The sequence below is a fragment of the Cydia strobilella genome, chromosome 7 (genome assembly GCF_947568885.1).
Source record: "Cydia strobilella chromosome 7, ilCydStro3.1, whole genome shotgun sequence".
Taxonomy (NCBI): domain Eukaryota; kingdom Metazoa; phylum Arthropoda; class Insecta; order Lepidoptera; family Tortricidae; genus Cydia; species Cydia strobilella.
In genome coordinates this window covers 4,513,290-4,534,067 of record NC_086047.1, presented here as the reverse complement: position 1 = coordinate 4,534,067, position 20,778 = coordinate 4,513,290, and the positions used below count along the sequence as shown (strand labels likewise).

Here is a 20,778-nt window from a genome sequence, read left to right as displayed (position 1 = left end):
TCTAGGGTTGTGAAGCTCAATCCAGTGGTTTGGCCCTGACTCTAGTAAATGCTGCATCATCGTTGTAAATAATAATGACAAAACTTTTCACCTCACTATAGCGAGGAAAGTGCAACATACAAAAAACAGCTCATAAAAAATAAGTCTTCATTTGTACATTTTATAATCATCATCAGGTTAATTATAATCATGATCAATAAAAGTAAATTTTTTGTTGACGATGTTGACATTTCTGACGATGCGTTTTGCATCGACTCAACTTGTGCGTTCAGAATTATGAATTATATTCAACATCATTATAAAAAAAAAATGGTTCTTATGCAGTTTAAAGGTTTGACTTAAAATCATTAACTAAAGCTAAATTTGGTATTTTTTATTAAATTTTCAAATCATTTATTTAATGATAATGAATATAGAACGAACCATTATTATGAGCGTTTTACGTTTTGTTATCTGTCAAAAACTACTAAAACACGCTCCAAGGTCAAATTACTTTCCCCACTAGTGAATAAAATGAGTTTTTACCCGCTTGTTTTAAAGGATAAAAGACGGTTTTCCGAGCTAGTGAGGGGAACATTTTTATTTATCTCATCAAATTGACAAAAAGTTAATACTTCATACGTACGTGCCTAATACGTACTTATATACAACGTGTAGAAAGCCAGTCATAAATTCAATACAACAAACACATGTCTCAAATTGGAAAACACGATGCGACATGCAGGTTCTGCCAGGAGTCAGAGGAGACTGCTATGCACAATTTCTGTTCCTGTGGACCACTAATGTCAAAAAGAAGTACCTACTTAGGGCGACATGTATTGCAACACTGTGAGGCATTACGGCCCATAGAATCTGAAATTTCTTGGATTAAACGGGCATTAGTAATGAACTTTCCTCCGACATAGGCCTCTTCCAAGTCCTTCCAGGTATCCCGGTCTCTTGCTTTCCTGGTCCAGTCCACTCCGCCTATCCTTTTTAAGTCATCCGACCATCTACGAGTAGGCTTTCCTCTCTTCCTTTTGTGCCCACCTGGGTACCACTCTATAAGGTCTCTTGTCCACTTTTCTAGCCCTTCTCTGATGATGTGACCGGTCCACCGCCACTTCTGTTGCTTGACCTTTTTAACTACTCTCCCACACTTTGATCTGGCTCTAATTATGGACAATTTCACTCTATCCTTGAGTTTAATGTTTAACACGCTTCTTTCCATGTTGTTTTGACATGTAGCGAGCCTTTTTTCTTGTTTTTTCGTAAGTGCCCAAGTTTGTTACAAAACTTCAGAAATAAAGGCTATTTTTATTTTATTTAGTAAAGAACTTTAAAGGGCCGTCACAATAGATCACTGGTGCTTGGTCGACGTGGCACTCAAAGGCCCAAAACACCCCAATAATAATAATAATAAATAATGCAATACATATCTAATCTAGAGGATTTCAGCTTTAGAAACCTTTTAATTGTATGATCCTAAATAGATCTGACTGACCTGATCTAACTTGTCTCATTATTTAAACGCAGCAGTTATAAAGATCTTGATACTTGTCGTATAACAATGCAATTCATAATCCAATAGTTATGCAAATGCACACAACAATCAAGTTCGCGATCGCCGACAACAAGACAGGTCCACCTGATTACAGCCTATTTTGGGTTTGATACTCATTGCTTATCGACGCCCCATTGATAGAATGGGTCCCCAGACAATAGGTTGCATAAGCTAATCACACGGCGTCGTATGGTTTCACCCGGACATTCGTTTAGTTATTCGGATATCTGATCGTAAATGTTAGCATTCGTTCCCATGATGGCGAGGCAGATCGATGTTGGAATCATCCTTAGTCACGTCTTGCGAGGCAACTTGAATTATTTATGATGTTTTAATCTCATGTTACGTAATTGTGTAATTTTGGAACATTGTCCGTTTAAATAAGGATAATGTGTAACTAAACTAACTAATAAAAATGACAGCGATTTAATGGTTTTAAAACTTATACTTACATATTTCAAAGGGGTTAAATGTATAGGGGCTAACTATATACATAAATGTATGGGGGTTCCGACTCGTACCTTCTAAAATTTACATTCTCAATTTTAAAACAATTGTGAAATTCATAGAAATCCACACAGTAAAAGCGGTGTTAGATTGAATTACTTAATCCGAACGGCGTTTAAATATTTGCTAATTGAATTCAGACAACGTTAAGTTTTTCAATCATCATAAAAACACGACAACACACTTAGCTAAAGTTCATAAGAATTGTTAACAAATCTGCAAATTCGGATGATTTGATTGGCACGTGGATATGAATACTGTTATTTTTATGCCGAATGAAAGCAATACAGTTTATGATACATGTTGCAACAGTTTATAAACGAAATAAGCGATGAATTGAACTTGCTACTTAATTTCTCGACGCGAATGTTACATAAGCCGATGTCATCGACATCTGTGTCGCGTAACCTTGTGAACCTTGTAATATATAATGTTATTTACATTGTTAATTAGTTAGCTATCTTGACTTTGTCAGAACTTATCAAAAGGCCCCGAATTGACCTGAAAAAAACAGATCGTAAGGCAGGTTATAGCTTTGGTGCTGTTCGAAGTAGATTGATCGCAAGTATGTGGTGATTAAATTGCTATTAGTACGTTCTTCTGTTATGGTCGTTCGTATGGGTGTCGGAGGTCACCAGGCGACTTCGATGGAGGCTTCGGTTGACGTAACTCGACCGGTCGGGCGACCCGTCGCCGGCGCAATATGGTGATGATAGAACCATCAATAAGCGTTCGCAAAATTTTGTAAGATGTCGATAAGTTCAGTCTGGGAAATAAAATCGGTAAAATAATCTGTTGTGGTAATGTAAATTCCATTTAAATTGTTCCCGGGGAATTATGTTCATTTGCATAATTGATGTATTTATGGTACGTACGGGTTTTCGATTCATTATTTTAGGTTTGGTTAAGAATTCAACTTTCCGATAATTTTTAATCAACATCATAATGAATATGTTGCTGATTAACAACATGCATTCAGATCAGTAAAATTACAAAAAAAGACAAATAATATCAAATGAAAGCAAAACATAAGCAAACAACTATAAATAACAAATTACTTCCAGTCATTTTTTCGGATCTAAGAATCGGTTAAACCGGTTGTGCAAAGCTAAACTAAACTGGTTCTATAAATATATAATTTGTATACCTAAACAGTAGTATAATAATACAATATTGCATATTAATAGCATAATTGGTCGATAAACTGTTTATTACAGTTTATGTATATTTAGTTTATTTGCAACGAATGTTTCTACGTATTTCAAAATAAATACCTTCTTCCAATAACAGTTATCTACTTTAAGACTCAGTCAAATTATTAAAATGTATTTAAAGTAGGTCCTTCATAAGAGCAATTAAACAATACTTAATGTTTTATTTTTATTCGGGAACATCTGTGCTAAATATTAATTATAGGATGAATACCTGCGTTGTGAGCCTGGTACAGGCCGCCCATTACTATACAAGAACTTAGGAATGTATAATGAGCGCAGCTTTAAAAACACCCATCCCATCAAAAACCAATTGGACACAAATTATTCAGCGCCAAACGTCAAACCTTGACCTTTTTCACTTGATTACCGACTTCACGTTGCGGTCGGTGCGCGTATTAATTTCCGAGAATCTCGCGCAACGGATTATAAGATTTATTTCGAACTAAGGAAGCGTCAATATCGCCCGGATTCTGTAAGAAAATGCATCATCTTCCGAATAACTAGTCGATAGAAAATGTTAAAGGCCGAAATATTTACTTGAACCGATTGAAGTTCCCATAGCCTTATGAGAATGTATATTAACATCGTCATCGACATTCAATTTATGAATTTAATAAGTACCTAAACATATTTTTTTGCAGACGTGATGACTTAATACCCAATAAATAAAATATATAAATATTATTAATTGATACGTAAAATCAAAAGTATTTGCCACTTTTTTATGATACAGGAGGCAAACGAGCAGACGAATCACGTGATGGTAAGTTGGTAAGCAATTACCGTCGCCAATAGACACCCGCAACACCGGAGGGATTACGCTCTTTTCTTGAAGATTTGAAGGTCGTATCGGTCCGGAAATACCGCGAGCGTCAGTTCATACCACAGTCTAGCTTCGCGATGCAGGAAGTTTCTGGAGAAAAGCACAGTTTAGGCCTGCCAACCATCTAAATTGTGATGATGTGAAATATTGTCGCGTAGAGCGATAGCGGAAAGAAGCGGCACTTCTATAATATGTATGTAGTTTTACAAATAAGTGTATAAATACTCGTACAGCATGTGCCTGGAAGTATCTACCACATTCTAATGGTCGTATAAAAAGACATGTCTAATTATATGCTATTGCAGCTGACTGAGGCATCTCTCTGAGGGGTTGATAGAACCACGGAGAAATTAAGTTATCGTCCATATTTTGGTAAATAACACTATTTTAACATTTGTTTGTGTCGACTCGACGGTCTCGACGTGCTCACCGGGCACCCGCTTGGTGAAACGGCAACGCGGAGTTAAATAACTACGCTACTCGGACACGTAGGTATTTCAGTTGTCGAGCGACCAAAGTAAATAATTAGGTACAAGTCATGTTTTGCCTTATCTATTTGAATCTGTAATATTATTTTTAATTATATTCTTAGATTACACATGCCTACATAAAATACACACTTTAAAATAAATTAAAAACTAACTTAAGTAACAAAAAAGCGGGATTAATTACAAGTCACAATTATCACAAAATTATGTTTTCTTATAATTTGCTATTAAATCCTCTTAGACACAAGGAACAATAAACACTCTCTAATTAACACATTACGCTGGGTTATATTGACTTCAGAATGTCTGGTACAATTGACTCTTACTCGGGGTCAGTTGAAACATAAAGAATCAATTAAAGTTGTCAGTTTCCTGATAATACCCGATAAAAGTTATACTCAAAATCATTTAAACGGTTGATTTTATTCCACAAGGTAAAATAAGGAAACAATGGCAGTTGATTACAAACCAGTTTCAGACTTTCAATTTGAGCTTTTGTAATTTAACTTTTATAAATTGGATTATAATATTGCCAAAGTTTGATAAGGAGAATGGAATTTGGTTACAGGAAGACTGTTTAGTACAAAATGTAATCTATCGAGTTTAAGCATATTAAAATCGACTCGGAACGAATCGGCAATAAAAACTTGAAATCAAATTATGAAATGAAATGAAAATCTTTATTTTCGATCAACTATTGGCCCATAGATAAATACCTTAAAACTAGCATAAATATTATTATAAAATATATCTTAAAACTAAAAACACACAATTATGTAACTGACTGAGCGAATAAGTGATCAAGTTATCGTACCGTGTAACAAGACCGACGACATGAACTAGTCATCCCATAATACTAGTGCTGTCAGGTGGGGCCACCTTATTGATGTCTGCCGATTTCGTCTGAACGTGACTACACGTAGTACACGTCAACGAAAGTAACCCGCTTGGACACGGAAGGATGTAATGAGTGCCAATTTGTTACTAACATACGTCATTATTGATACGGAATCGATTATACGACTATATTTTTGAAATAGATAATGGGGGTTGTAGAACGATGTGAGAGGTCGGATGTTACGGTTACGAAAACTTTTTAAAACATGCAGTGTAGGTACTCTTTTGAGGTAAGGTTGGAATAAGATTGAAAGAGGTAAGATTTAAAGTCGCCGGTAATGCTTCGGGTTACGGACGATATTATGTCTTACCCTCATGAAAAACCCTTTCAATCTTACCTCAGCCCACATTAAAATCTTTCAAAAAGTTGATAATTTTGCGATATCCACAATTAAATTACTTAGCGCCAGTTGCACCATCATCCCAACCTGGAGTTACAATGGTTACCAGTACAATTTGACACTGGGTTAACGGTTTAACGGGTTGACCCCGGGTTAGTGGAATGGCGCTTACTGTCGCGATCATGAAGTTCAATCCGTCACTCATTTTGTCAAGGAAATTGACAGATACAGCGTTCAGCGGCGGTATTAAAGCCGCCGCAGTAATGTCGCTAAAGTAATGCAGATGCAGTTGACATACGAATTCCAACTTTGCTTGCGTATTTTTTGCATGGAGTTATCAAATCCTTTGTTACATAAAAGCAATAACGAAAAATACTTCAGCTTCATTTCATAACATCCGTTTTATCAAACGCCTTGTTATAAGCAATTATTAACAATTTTGATTAATGCTACGTAAAAGTACCAATTATATTACCTACATCACAATTAAAGTTGTAAACGAAACTCGTACACATGCTAGTAACTCTGTTGTCTATCACATCGCTCATAAAATTATACAGCCTGATAAACGTCTAGTAATGAAATATTTCTCTGCAGCAGAGTAAATTACAACCTTTTGAAATTCCTATTAACATTGACATTTGTACTCTTATTAAACGTTACTTAACAAAATATTCACGGGTCATGCCATGTCCATACACATGGTTACACAGATGAACAATGCTTGTATGTATGGCCGTTCACCCACCGCGACAGATGCGCCGTCGGGCCGTAGGGCAATCGAATCGCGCTGTGTTGTAACCCGGCATTAGAAGAAATATATAAGAGAACCGTTAGGACATACCAGCATCCCATAAACTTGCAGATCTTCGTAGCACGCAGTCGCCAAAAACAGAAGCCAAAATGAAATCGGTTAGTTGTGTGAAGTGATTTGAATAGTGAAGTGTTAGTGATATTTATTTGGATCTCGATACCAAGTTACCTGATTGATTTCAGGTGGTGTTATTAGCTCTCGTCGCTGCTTGCTGGGCAGCTCCTCAGCAGAACCCCCAGGAAGTGCAGATTCTCCGTCAGGAGTCCGACAACTCTGGGTTGGGTGGATACCAATTCGTGTAAGTTATCACAACCTAAAAGACTGTATCCACATTTAAAACGAACATTAATCATTATTATTTTTAATGCAGATACGAATTATCTGATGGAAGCAAGCATGAAGAGCAAGGAGAGCTAAAGAACCAAGGCACCGAGAATGAGGCCATCGCAGTCCGTGGGCAGTACTCCTGGGTAGGCCCTGACGGTGTGACATACGTCGTGTCATACATCGCCGACGAAAATGGCTTCCAGCCAACCATCGAGCAAGGGCCCGGCGGAGCAGTCCCCCCAGGCGTTGTCGCCTCCCTTTTGGGCTAAATGTTTAAGTCAATAAACTGTTTTAACAGTTCTGTACATAGCACCAATTATGAAGCTGTATATAATATTTATATACTGATTCAATAGTTTAATAAATAATAAAGTATTATAAATGTACATTGGTTTTACTTAACATGAATAAATTTTTATTCATAATTATATTTTTAATTATTTTTCCATGGAAATAAAATTTAAAACCCCCAAAAAATTTGCAACAGTGCCAACTTATGAGTTAAAACCTATACCACAACTAAAATGGTCAGTCCATTTGATATTTTGGAAACATTTCGTCGTGTGTTAAAATAAATAAACAAACACGCAAACAAATAACCTTTCACCCTAAAAGCATGTCTTGGTCGTCAGGAACATATGCTTTTCTAGTGTACTTAATCGGCTGCGCACTCACTTAAATGTCATCTTTTGACCTCACGAAGACTAGGGAAGTATTTTCCAAGGTCTATTGCCCATTAGGCTTGTCTGCTATAATTACCTGGTTTGATTATGTGTTTTATAGCTTGCTCCAGTAAAGTATGAATACCGTTTTGGATCTGATGGTTCCAAAAACTACATTCAAGAATATTCATAAAGTAGGTAATCCGTTTTCATTGATCTTGAGTGTAGAGATATAAATAAAAAACCGGACAAGTGCGAGTCGGACTCGCCCACCGAGGGTTTCGTACTTTTTAGTATTTGCTGTTATAGCAGCAACAGAAATACATCATATGTGAAAATGTCAATTGTCTAGCTATCACGGTTCATGAGATACAGCCTGGTGACAGACAGACAGACGGACAGAGGAGTCTTAGTAATAGGGTCCCGTTTTTACCCTTTGGGTACGGAACCCAAAAAAATATTGTCATGTTATAATTTGAAAAGTTTGAATTTTAATTAAAACATTATACATTTTGTTTTCTCGTCAAAAACCCTATTAGATCCATGATTGATTGATTGATGATGAGATTTTCCTATTATGTCCATGGGCGACGATGACCGCTTCCCATCAGGCGGCTCGTCTGCTCGTTTGTTGACTATCACATATATATATATATATATATATATATATATATATATCACATATATATTTCTGTTAAGCTATCCAAGAATTGCCGATACTTTTGACGCATAGTCGCATCTATATCTTAAGTTGGAGATCCAATAAATAAAGTAGATAAGAGGATAGTGGACGACCGCTTCACCATACAAACGTCCCCATTTTCCTCTCTACCTTTTAAGCTTTTAAAAATGTGCTCTTATAATAATCAAAAAATCGAAAAAATCAAACGAAATAGCATAGCTATGGTTGATACACATTGCATAAATATATTTTCCAGAGAGGAAAAATGGGGACTACGTTTGTATGGAGAAGTGTTCGTACCCTTTCCTACTGTTGTTGGATATTTTATTAAGAGAACGACTGCTGCTGAAAGTATTACACAAATATTTATGTGTTAAAGGTATCGTGTTACATATTACTAAGGTACCCTAATTTTATAACGAGATATTCATCTTGAAATGTGAATAATTATCCAGATTAGCTACCATTTTGAATATTCGCTACTAATTAATTCGATTTCATTGCAAATATATAAAGGATCTTATTTATATTTTTATTGACATTTGGTCGTGTCCGACCATACAAACAAACACATTAAGATGAAACTGGTGAGTGTAACACAATCGGTATTTCTGTTGCTGCTATAACAAAAATACTAAAAAGTACGGAATCCTCGGTGGGCGAGTCCGACTCGCAATTGTTTATTTTATTTAGATGAATCATAATTGTCCACATTGTATCTAGTCCAGCGGTCGGCAACCATTTAGCAGCCAAGGGCCACATTACATAGTACAGGATGGCCAACTTGGAGGCATACAACTTTTTTTTGCCGCCATTTTGTTTTGGCGGTAAATATGACAGTTGTTGCATGAAAATTACTTTTTGTAGATACGAGAAATTTGTTTTGGTGCGTTTTATGACGGAACAACGTGTTTTACTTATTAAAACGTATTACTCAACCCAATCATGTATAATTGCGGAAACTAAGAAAATTGCGGAAAATTCGAGAAACGGTGACATTGATTGGCCACCAAAATCGCCTGATTTAACAGCTCCTGACTTTTTCTGTGGGGCTATCTAAAGGGACGTGTCTATGCTACAGGCCAATGAACCTTCAGCAATTAAAACAAGATATTCGAGACACAGTCACTGAGATAACGCAGGAAATGTGTGAAAATGTGATGAGAAACACGATGAAAAGGGTTCACATCTGCCATGCTGCTAGAGGTGGACATTTGTCTGACATTATTTTCCATGTTTAACTGCCGGCCCTAAATACTATATTTAACAAGGAAAACTTAATATTTGTTATATTATATTTCATAGAATAAAATTAGAAAACTAAAGTTTATTGTCTTAATTTTCAGTTAGCCCTCTGCTGTTTGGTGGCAACGGCCTTCGCCGCACCCGGCGCTCCAAGATTCAACCCCGCAGACGTGCAGGTCTTGCGATACGACAATGATGTCAGTCCGGATGGCTTTAGATACGCGTAAGATCCCTGTTGTTACCTATTTAATTATTTTGAATAAGGGTTGGCATAGGAAAAGCTGTCAGACATCAAAATCTAATTTAATGTTTTGTTAGAATTAAGTTAAATTTTATTACAATTACTTTTATTACAATTACAAGATACACCCAGCGATCGATAAACGCTTTGCGAATACAGTATAACGATGCTTTCAGGGTTTTGCTGCGGGTGCCGGTCCGCGCGTCCGGAATGTTTGCGGACGCGAGCGTAGACGATTTCCACGCCCCGCACCGCAGGCGTCGCCGCGCACATTGGTTCAGGGGTTGGCTAAAAAAGTCCAGACGTTACAGGTCAGCTTTACGGCGAGATTCGGGAAATGAATTAGAGATTCACTAGATATGAAATAGTAAAGATATGTGACGTCCCACGAGTAAACCTTATGGCGGTTGAAGCTTACGCTATTATTAACGCCGCTCCAATTAATATTGTATGGCGCTTACGTCGCATAGCGCCGCAATAATTTGCGCTAACTTTAGCCATGATATGTCACATATCTTTACTATTTCATATCTAGTGAATCTCTAATTAATTTCTCGAATCGCGCCGTGAGTCATTCATATGTCCTAAATCGAAATTAAGTAAAATACTTGTGTAGCCAGTGAATATATTTTCATTTTGGTGCATTATTTATTTGTAAACTAATAGACCAAAGTCCACGATTGCGGCTTGTGTACACGATGCTGTACACAAGCCAATTTTCCATTAAAAACTTGTTGATTGCAGGTCATATATTCCTGAAACGAGCTCTAAAGTATAAAAAAATATTTATTTTAGTTAAAGGAGCATATATTAAGCTATTTATATGTTATTTATATAATATTAGTGACTTGCTGTCTTAATTTGAGTATGGCTTGGGAGAAAACAACATGGTCATTATTTTGCCAATTTTCATTATTCAAAAGAGTCCAGAAGAAGAAATTAGAGCATTAGCGTGGAAGAGTTCTTTCAAGCTAATGGGTCCTAGTCATCAAAAAATAGTACAAATGATACCAAAGCCCCCAGCGAGTTTTGGCTTGCAATTTTTTTTGACCATGTGGCTTTCTATTAGTAACAAGTATGCAAAATTTCAGACCCCAAAACTTTATAGTTTTTGTAAAAAGAAAAACGAAATATGATCTTGCTTTGTTTTTTTTTTTAGCCTGCCGATTTTGACGTGCGTCACGTATGTTGTGCGTATAGTAATGACAATTATATGACATCAATTAATGGATATATTGCTATACAAAAAAATAAAACAAATACAAAAATAAAAATTAATTTTTTTACTTTAAAGTACTTTCAGGTCAGAGACCGCTTCAAGTTTTTCATCAAAGCTAGCCTCTTTAATGAGCTACAAAATGAATGTATTTACTTAATTTTATCTGTTGGAGAACAAGAATTTTTTTTAATTGAATACATCCCTATACATTTTCTATACCCGCTCGTACAAGCTAATCGATTAACAACTCTTTAGAGAAACATGCATTATTTGTCGAAGTTATATTTTTCGACGGGGCACCCACTTAATGTAAAATCTAACACTCAAAAAAGAATGTAATTTTTTTTCGCTTCCGAACCGCAACATTTTAGGAGCTCCGCTGGCACATTCTCCTTTCCTGGCGCTTTCTTATCTGCAAATGCTTCCAGTGCATTCTCGAATTCTCTCCAAAGTATGTTCGGGCCTTTGAGATCATCCAGGACTTTTTCTTCTTCCTCCAATATAACTAAGATTTGTTCCTTCGTATAGTTCCTCTGTGTAGAGGAACTATACGAAGAAACAAATCTTAACGGAGACATTCAGCCCACCTGCCGGCTACATCGTTTGTATCGTATAGCAGTTTACCTTCTTTATTGCTTATGACCTTGCTCTTTGTTTTCTTTTTGTCTTGCAATGTTTTGACTAAATTATAACCCCTTTCCAGAAAACCTCTCTGCATACAGAAATCTATTTTGCTGCACTATGCGTCTAACCACTTTTCTTTCTGCTGGACACATAAGGTTTGTATTCTGTTTTTATACTTCCTATACAGATTTTGACAGAACGGAGGAGCCGTTGGAATGTATCTATATTTATTTCGTAGTATTAAATCCAGAATTTCCCGAGTGATCCAATTTTTCCTGGGTGCCCTTTTAGTGCGGCGGATGAGGATTTATCTATTGTTTGTGTAATAGTTTTCCATTGACCTTCCAAAGTCTCTTCTGGTGTTGGCCATTCTTGTAATATCCGATCCGTCGTTTCTCTATATTATTTTATGTGCACTAGGTTTTTTAGCTTTTCTAAAATTATGTTGTTTAGCTTTTTGGTCTTCTTCTTGTAGTTTTTGGGCCATTCAATTTCTCGTTGTGGTTGCTATCGATGTTTGGGCCTGGGTACGCTTGGCTGGAACGTATGTGTTTTTTGCTGTTTGCTCTAGCTATAATGTAGTCTATTTGATATTTTTATGCATGTCCACTGATTATTTCAATCATTATTGCATTGTATTCGACCCCAGGTTTTCAAATAACATTTATATTAAAGGATCGAGCCATCCGACGTCTACAGGAATGAGACCCAAGGAACGCTCGTCAAAGCCGGCAAGGAAGTGGCATTGCCCGTCAAGGGGATGTTCTCATTCGTCATCAATGGCGTCACCTACAACGTCAACTACACGGCCAACGAGACCGGATACCAGCCCACTATTAATCAAGACCCTGGAGGCGGCGTTCCTCCGGGAGCCGTTGCTTCTCTGCTTAGCAGGTGGGACAGTGGCCTGCTGAAATACTGGTCCTCCTTACATTTATTTTTATTAGGCAAGGAATTTTTTGATGTAGGAATTGAATAAGTATATAAATATATTATCAGTAGATCTGTACATAGAAACTGCTAAAATATGAATTTGAACTGCTAATGGTCTAGCAATGTTATTAGTTATTCAAATTAAATTCATAACTTCCTTAATACTACATCAAACCCAGAACTCTAAAATGTTTTTCTTTCAAGTGATCTGCATTCTCTAACCTCCGCCGATGAACAGTTTAGAACAGATAAACTAATAATAAATAAATAAATATTTGGGGACAATCTTGCACAGATCAACCTAGTCCCTAACTAAGCAAAGCTTGTACTATATATAGATAAATCCATACTTAAATACATAGATAACACCCATAACTCAGGAACAAATAATCGTGATGAACACACAAATAAATGCCCTTACCGGGATTCGAACCCAGGACCTCCTGCTTTGTAGGCTGGGTCACTGCCGACTAGGCTAGGAGGCCTTACTAACTGTCAAGTTTCATTGCTCTACCAATTATCCGGTATTCCTCTTTGTCTACAATAACGGATCGGACAGATTACGATCGTACGTGTGCGGCGAGAGCAAACTCTAAATTTTTGAAACAACGAAAATGTAGGAGGGTCTCTATTCGTCGTAATCTTTTTTTTATGCATGTCCACTAATGATTTCAATTATTATTGCATTGTACTCGACCCCAGATTTTCAAATAACATTTATATTACAGGGTCGAGCAATCCAACGGCTCTGTAGCCATTCCTGTTCCTGTGAACGAGACCCAAGGAACGCTCGTCAAAGCCGGCGAGCAAGTGCCATTGCCCGTCAAGGGGATGTTCTCATTCGTCATCAATGGCGTCACCTACAACGTCAACTACACGGCCAACCAGAACGGATACCAGCCCACTATTAAACAAGACCCTGGAGGCGGCGTTCCTCCGGAAGCCGTTGCTTCTCTGCTTAGCAGGTGGGACAGTGGCCTGCTGAATTACTGGTCCTCCTTGCATTTATTTTTATTAGGCAAGGAATTTACTCATATAGGAATTGAATAAGTATATAAATATATTATCAGTAGATCTATAGATAAAAATTGCTAAAATATGAATTTGAACTGCTAATGGTCTAGCAATGTTATAGTTATTCAAACTAAATTCATAACTTTCTTAATACTACTACCCAGAATTCTAAAACTGTATCTTTCAAGTGACCTGCATTCTCTGACGTCCGAAGATGAACAGTTGAGAAGAGAGAAACTAATAATAAATAAATAAATAATTAGGGACAATTTTACACAGATCAACCTAGTCCCAAACGAAGCAAAGCTTTTACTATATATAGGTAAATACATACTTAAATACATAGATGACACCCATAACTCAGGAACAAATAATCGTGATGAACACACAAATAAATGCCCTTACTGGGATTCGAACCCGGGACCTCCTGCTTCGTAGGCTGGGTCACTGCCGACTAGGCTAGGAGGCCTAATTAACTGTCAAGTTTCATTGCTCTACCAATTTTCCGGTACCTATTGCTCTTTGTCTACGATAACGCATCGGACAGATTACGATCGTAGCGTGTGCGGCGAGAGCAAACTCTAAATTTTTGAAACAACGAAAATGTAGGAGGGTCTCAATTGGTCGTAATCTTTTTTTATGCATGTCCACTGAATATTTCAATCAATGTTTTTAAATAACATTTATATTACAGGGTCGAGCAATCCGACGGCTACAGGAACGAGACCCAAGGAACGCTCGCCAAAGCCGGCGAGGAAGTGGCGTTGCCCGTCAAGGGGATGTTCTCATTCGTCATCAATGGCATCACCTACAATGTCAACTACACGGCCACCGAGAACGGATACCAGTCCACTATTGAACAAGGCCCTGGAGGCGGCGTCCCTCCGGGAGTCGTTGCTTCTCTGCTTGGCTAAGAAACTGAGCTGAATTTAGGGAACCATTTGACCGTTACGTCGATACGTTCGTAGTACTTATCTTTGGCTAGGGTTGCACCTAGAAAAATAAGCATAATCACCAGATTAGCTCACTCGACGACACCCACGCGTCTTTTTGCTCGTCGAGTACGAATTTCCAAGAAGCAAGAGGAACAAGCTAAATTAATTCTAGCTTGTCAATCGGGTACGTTTGACATGGCGGTCGCTACTGCTGAAACCGTATACTTGTACTCATTACCTGTATCCGTATACGAAAATATATGCCCATACCAATATTTCACATTTTTATCGTGTTCGTCACCCACCAGCAACACTTCGCGCATAGCACCATAACCACCCTAAAGTAAAGACACAGACAAGGTACTATTGTAAGGGTAGGATTACTCGAACATGAAATATCGTAGTCTATATATTTATTTAACATTGCCAATTTATACTATGACTAGATTATGTATGACTAGATTTATAATAGGATAGATATGATAAGTATTCCATTATTATAGTATGATGATGTATGTATTAAGTTGCTAAATTATAGTATTATTGCTGTGTATTTTGTAAGTGAAAGTTAATTTCCATTAACAATGTTTGCCATACTTCTCGCCTGAAACACAGGGTACCCTAGTTCAGGCACATGTAAAACTCAAAACATTACTATTTTGTAAGTCTTTGCTTTGTATGAATGTAAGCATGCTGCATGCCATGTGTTTTTAGGGTTCCGTACCCAAAGGGTAAAAACGGGACCCTATTACTAAGACTCCGCTGTCCGTCTGTCTGCCACCAGGCTGTATCTCATGAACCGTGATAGCTATAGTCAGTTGAAATTTTCACAGATGATGTATTTCTGTTGCCGCTATATTCGCTATAACAACAAATACTAAAAAGCACAGAATCCTCGGTGGGTGAGTCCGACTCGCACTTGTCCGATTATTATTAGTATTTAAACAGACGGCATGTTTAAAAAGTACTTATATTTCAACATCGACTCAAAATGTATTTATTACGAGTGATATACATATAACATAAGCAATCTAACATACAGTTATTGACATGTGGTAGTGCCATTTTTTGAGACTAATAGTCCATTCCGAATGTGCCCTGATATCAGAATTATATTTGAATCATTGACATATATCTAAAGACGGGCCTTACGGGCAATAAAAATGGGGGGCACTACAGTGGTGTCACGCACGCCCTCGGTGGGGGAGTCCGACTCGCACTTGGCCGGTTTTTTTTTAAATAAATTATGTTTATGTTATACAAGAGCACTACCAAATGATAATAATACTACCCGGATATGCAAAATGTCGTAGACCTTAAACTTTACCATTTGTCACACCTTAAAAATTTACATTTCTGGCTCAGCTAGATTTGTTGAATAGGGTGTTTGACTGTTTTTAAAATAATTTTTTTTACACCATGCTTGAAATAAAGCACCAGAAGATTCATAGAGAAACGTAGACACCAGTTATTTTTAGACACAATATTTATTTTAAAACCCGTATAAAATTATGAAGAATAGGTAATTTGATCATGACGTCACATGCTAGTGGTCATATATGCAATCCTCCCGAGTAACAATAACGATTTCGGACAAATACTACAAGAAAATTGTACGGTGTGCGAACAAAATGATATTACACAAAAAAATCGTACTATGCGAACCGCAATTACATATGATTCGTAAAGCGAAACATCTGGGCATGGAACATTTTTTTTGGGATCTGTGCATAGTGGCCTTTTAGAGAATATGGCATGTTACTTATACGACGACTCCGACATTGACATCCAATATAACCATCATGGAGTGTTTCTATCGACCCGCTCTAGTGATGGTTCAACGCCATGAATGTCCGGTAGGCTTTGGTTTTTAGGTGTCTCCCTCATTTCGCTTGCATCAGAAATAAAAGGGAATTCAAAACGTGGGGTGAAAAATCGTTTTTACGTAAAAATAAAAATTCACCACATTTATTCTGCAGCTGCTCAATTGCGCAATCATGACACTTAAATAACATGTTTTGGCAGCATATTAACCTTTTGTTTCTTAAAATTCTCTAAAACTTTGCTCATACGAGTACACAGTCAGAAAGGAAGTCTGCTCAACCGACCTTCTACAAAGGGGCCCAATGATTGTCAGTTCGCCGGACGATATCAGCCGTTCAGTTCCGAACAACTGACAACCCGATATCGTCCGGCGGTCTGGTAATCAGTGGACCCCTTAAGTGGAGTACAATTATGTACATACGCAAGAGTTAGTATTAGAAGCGACGAAAGAGCTTGTAGATGGTCTTACCTGATAGACGCTCTTCACCACATTAACCTTATTACGAAATAAGTAAACACAAACACAGGAAATGATTTTAATTTAATTTTTAAGTTTCGACCTAAACTAACATTCTAAAGGTTACTCACGCTGCAGCGTGGCAGTTGCAGCAATAAAGTTCAAAATCGATTCAAAAAAAGCTCAAAAGCAATTTTGGAATATGTACAAAAATTTGAACTCGATAAACATAATTATTTTTGTGTTTATGTAGGTTTAGCTGCTTAAGTTGTGATACGAGTAAATATCGTTATTGTTAAGTTTTAGTAGGATATCTGTTTAAGTTCCGATTACAATGCTGTCCTAAAATTAATGTCTAAACTCCTAGTGGGAATTGTGTTAGGATGCATGCTAAATTTATCATTTTATAATCTTATCTGTGTATTGTTACTGGCCTGTATCTGTTTTTTTCCCCAATAAAGAAAAGAAAAGAAAATATCTCCAAACACTTATTACTTCACTCCAAATACCTATTAACGACTGACCAGTTATCCATATTATCCGTTATCCATCGTGTGGCTATCCATATCTAAGCCATTTGTACCCTTTTAGCATTGTTTAGGTGTTTACGTTTACAGAATATGTACCCACTGCGGCTAAATAACAAGGGGAGGGGAGGGGGGTTGGTGTGTAGTTGGCTAGTTGGCTGAGAGAAATTATCAGCTCAGTCGGGCTTGCTATCGGAAAACGGGCCGGGATGCCCGGGACTAGCGAAAACGCTGATGTGTTTTCATTGCGCATGTGGTTGTTCAAGAACCAAGTTTAAAGGGTTCTTGAAGCACGGTAATGTATGATAGTTTATATGCGATGATAACAATTTCTCATCAGGCGACTGTTACCTTTTACCTGAAGCAAATTGACTACTCTGTCTAGATATGTCTACTGTGGTATTTATCAGTATTGCGAAACGTGTACTTTGCATACATACCTACTCTGGCACCATTTGCAAAATATTCCGGACCTTGTTAGCCGTATAACCACATCCAGTATATGAAATGTTTGTCGAATCGCATAAATGTCATAGAGTCTGTGCGGACAGAGAAGAGTCGTGAAATGTATGGGATCCAATACATTCTACGACGCTTCTCAATCCGCACAGACTTTATTAAAACGGTGAAGTTAGTGTTTGCATAATCTAGACACATTAGAATCTGATGTGACCTTAAAGCAAGTGACATATTCATTTGCTTGTTGATTTCATAAATTCATATCTATGCATTTTAAATGAATGTAAATATTTATCTGACCTGTCCAAACTTTTTTAGAAGAGCGTTTTTTCTATACCAGAGGAGCGTTTTCTCTAAAAAACATTGAAAAGCTTAATACAGCACATTAAAAGCACATTAAGGCGATTATGATTTGTAGTTAGATGGATCTAAGCTGTTTATTAAAAAAACGACCGAATGCATACGCATTTAAAATTTCCTACAATAAAAACCTGGATTATTAATTGTATTTTTATATGACCCTTTATGCCTTTATTAGGAATACGCATTCTATGGAAATTTAACTGTATATGTATATATAGTTTATGTGTTTGGCGCCTATTGGGTACGGCACTAAACACGTACTTAACCGTACCTGTTTAAAAAGACCCACTGAACATCAGTCCGCCGGACGATATCGGCCTGTCAGTAAGGAAAAAAAAATTGATTTCTGTTGCCGCTATAACAATAAATACTAAAAATAGAATGATATAAATTAAATATTTATGTGGGGCTCCCGTACAACAAACGTGATTTTTTGCCGTTTTTTTGCGTAATGGTACGGAACCCTTCGTGCGCGAGTCCGACTCGCACTTGGCCGGTTTTTTCTTTATTGGCACGGAAAGCGGGAGCGGTGTATATTGACATCAATCAGGTAGCAGAGTACTAAAATGCTGCACCAATTCCTTACAGCCGAGTCAGGACCGGCCTCAAAAGTCATGATGCTACCTTAAATCATTAATTCAAGAAGTTAGCTACATAAATCGAAAAGGGGTTAATGTAAATATAATGTTCATATCAAGATCATCCGTTTTCGTTAAATATCAACCATCAAACAAACTTTGACATTTATATTGTGTCCATCATCAAAGTTTAATATAATATAAATAATGTTTCATCATAAAATAAATCAAGAGTTTATATATGGTGTTGAACTTAGTTAAGTACGTTAACTTCAAGTAAGTGGGGGACGATGGGTACAGTTGAAACAGCACGAATATTTCCGAAACTATCTACAGCAGTGAGGCTTTCAAGAGGAAAGAGGAGCGGTTTCTAGCCATCAACATGATTATAGGCAATGCTGCGCCCCCACGCGTTACATGCGCATGCAGTTGGGTACACTGTATTTATTGCATCAAAAGTAGGTTTTTTCGGTAGATTTCTTTTAAAAATATCTTAATAATTAAAACATATTACGATTCAAAAATTTGTATAGGTATTCGTCGTAGTGCATAATATATGAATAGGTATTGCTTATGAAATAGTCGCGCGTTGGTGTCTTTTCCACTGGACCGCGGCGCCACGTGACTGTTCAAATTCATTATAGTTTACTAAACTGTTTCGAAATGAATATTATAGTTGATTTGGGGGCCCATACATGAAAAGTATCCAATAACAGTTTACAAAATACAAAAAAAAATACAAAAATCTTTATTTGTTTTAAACACAAATTGCCATGATTTAGGTGATGGAGCCGCCCGGTAAGCAAAAAATTGCCTGTGTCGGGGGTGTGGGGTTTGGTATACGAAATCTTAATTCAACTATTACAGTCAACGAATAGAAAAACATAATTTTCACATACATAAAAACATCATTTTGAGGATAACCGTAACATAAATTTAGGTATGATATTTAGGTAGATATTTTAAAAATTCAAACCAAATAATTTACAAACAAAAAATATTTTTAAAAGATACTGATACTAATAATTACTTTATTATAGAACACATTAGGAACACAAATAGGTGGATCAGTCACCTGCAATAATAGGTTACACAACAAAGGCCGCAAAAATATCTGACACGATCTTATTTTTAGAGCCATAAGAGCACGTCACATATTTTTGCGGCCTTCGGAGGGTAACGTATTATTGCACTTGCAAGCTTAGGTGGTTGTCACACTGCCGCCGCGTCTCGTTGCGAGACGCGGAGCAACGGACTCGCATGCGGAGACAACGCACCAACGTCCGAGTTTTCTCCGCATCTCCGTCCGGAGCTGCGATGCGCGACGTCCCGCGTTACTTCCGTCTCGCGTTCATTTCACATTCGAACGTTAAGGTGAAAACCGTTCCTATATTTTGTCGATAAAATGGAAACGGAAATTATTCAGAACGCTGCGGTGATACTTTCAGTTTGGTTTTTGTACAACGAGTCATAAAACGCAGAAGACACTGGGTACATCCCTATTTACAAACCAGACCTATAAATGGGTCTTTTGCTAGAGATTACCGAGATTTAAAGGCAACACGAAGAAAATTATTTTAATTGCACCCGTATGTCAACCGCGTCATTTGATTATTTGCTAAACAAAATCGGAGTGATTATTACTGGCGCGGACACAAATTTTCGACGTTCTATATATTACAGCGGAAGAAAAACTTTGGCTTACACTCAAGTATAGGTAATAATTTACTACTTCAATTATACTTTTATAAGAATTCCTTATATTTAGATTATGATTAAAATCGATACTATAAACTAAATAGATTTGGAATTAATTTTGGGATTTCAAAAATAAACTTATCGACGTCGATATCCATTGCGCCTACATCCTTCTTGCACTAAAATCCGTACGGCACTGCGGGTGCGGAGCTCGGTGTGACATACCCTGCGGCGCGGCACGCACCGCGTCTCCGTCCGAACGCGCGAGTCGTCGTGCGTCTCGCTCCTCCGCGCGTCGAGACGGAGCCAGTACCATGCGATTTTTCTATACAAAATCAAGATTCTACATACAAAGTTAAAAAA

General features: G+C 37.3%; 2 protein-coding genes across 2 annotated transcripts; both read left to right on the top strand.

The window, feature by feature from the left end:
- Window positions 1–6,618: 6,618 nt before the first annotated feature.
- On the top strand, window positions 6,619–7,337 carry LOC134742961 (endocuticle structural protein SgAbd-6-like). Its single transcript, XM_063676194.1, has 3 exons — window positions 6,619–6,725; window positions 6,810–6,925; window positions 6,998–7,337. Exons 1-3 carry the CDS (start codon window positions 6,717–6,719, stop codon window positions 7,221–7,223), a joined length of 351 nt encoding a protein of 116 aa, XP_063532264.1. The 5' UTR covers window positions 6,619–6,716; the 3' UTR covers window positions 7,224–7,337.
- A 1,539-nt stretch (window positions 7,338–8,876) lies between these two features.
- LOC134742714 (cuticle protein CP14.6-like) lies at window positions 8,877–14,498 on the top strand. Its single transcript, XM_063675903.1, has 3 exons — window positions 8,877–8,885; window positions 9,645–9,766; window positions 14,269–14,498. Exons 1-3 carry the CDS (start codon window positions 8,877–8,879, stop codon window positions 14,486–14,488), a joined length of 351 nt encoding a protein of 116 aa, XP_063531973.1. The 3' UTR covers window positions 14,489–14,498.
- The last annotated feature ends 6,280 nt before the right edge of the window (window positions 14,499–20,778 follow it).

Bases quoted from the DNA above. Each gene is read 5' to 3' on its own strand.
- LOC134742714 (XM_063675903.1), top strand. The intron at 9,767-14,268 runs GTAAGATCCCTG...TTTATATTACAG, and splicing joins CCGGATGGCTTTAGATACGC to GGTCGAGCAATCCGACGGCT.
- LOC134742961 (XM_063676194.1), top strand. The intron at 6,926-6,997 runs GTAAGTTATCAC...TTTTTAATGCAG, and splicing joins TTGGGTGGATACCAATTCGT to ATACGAATTATCTGATGGAA.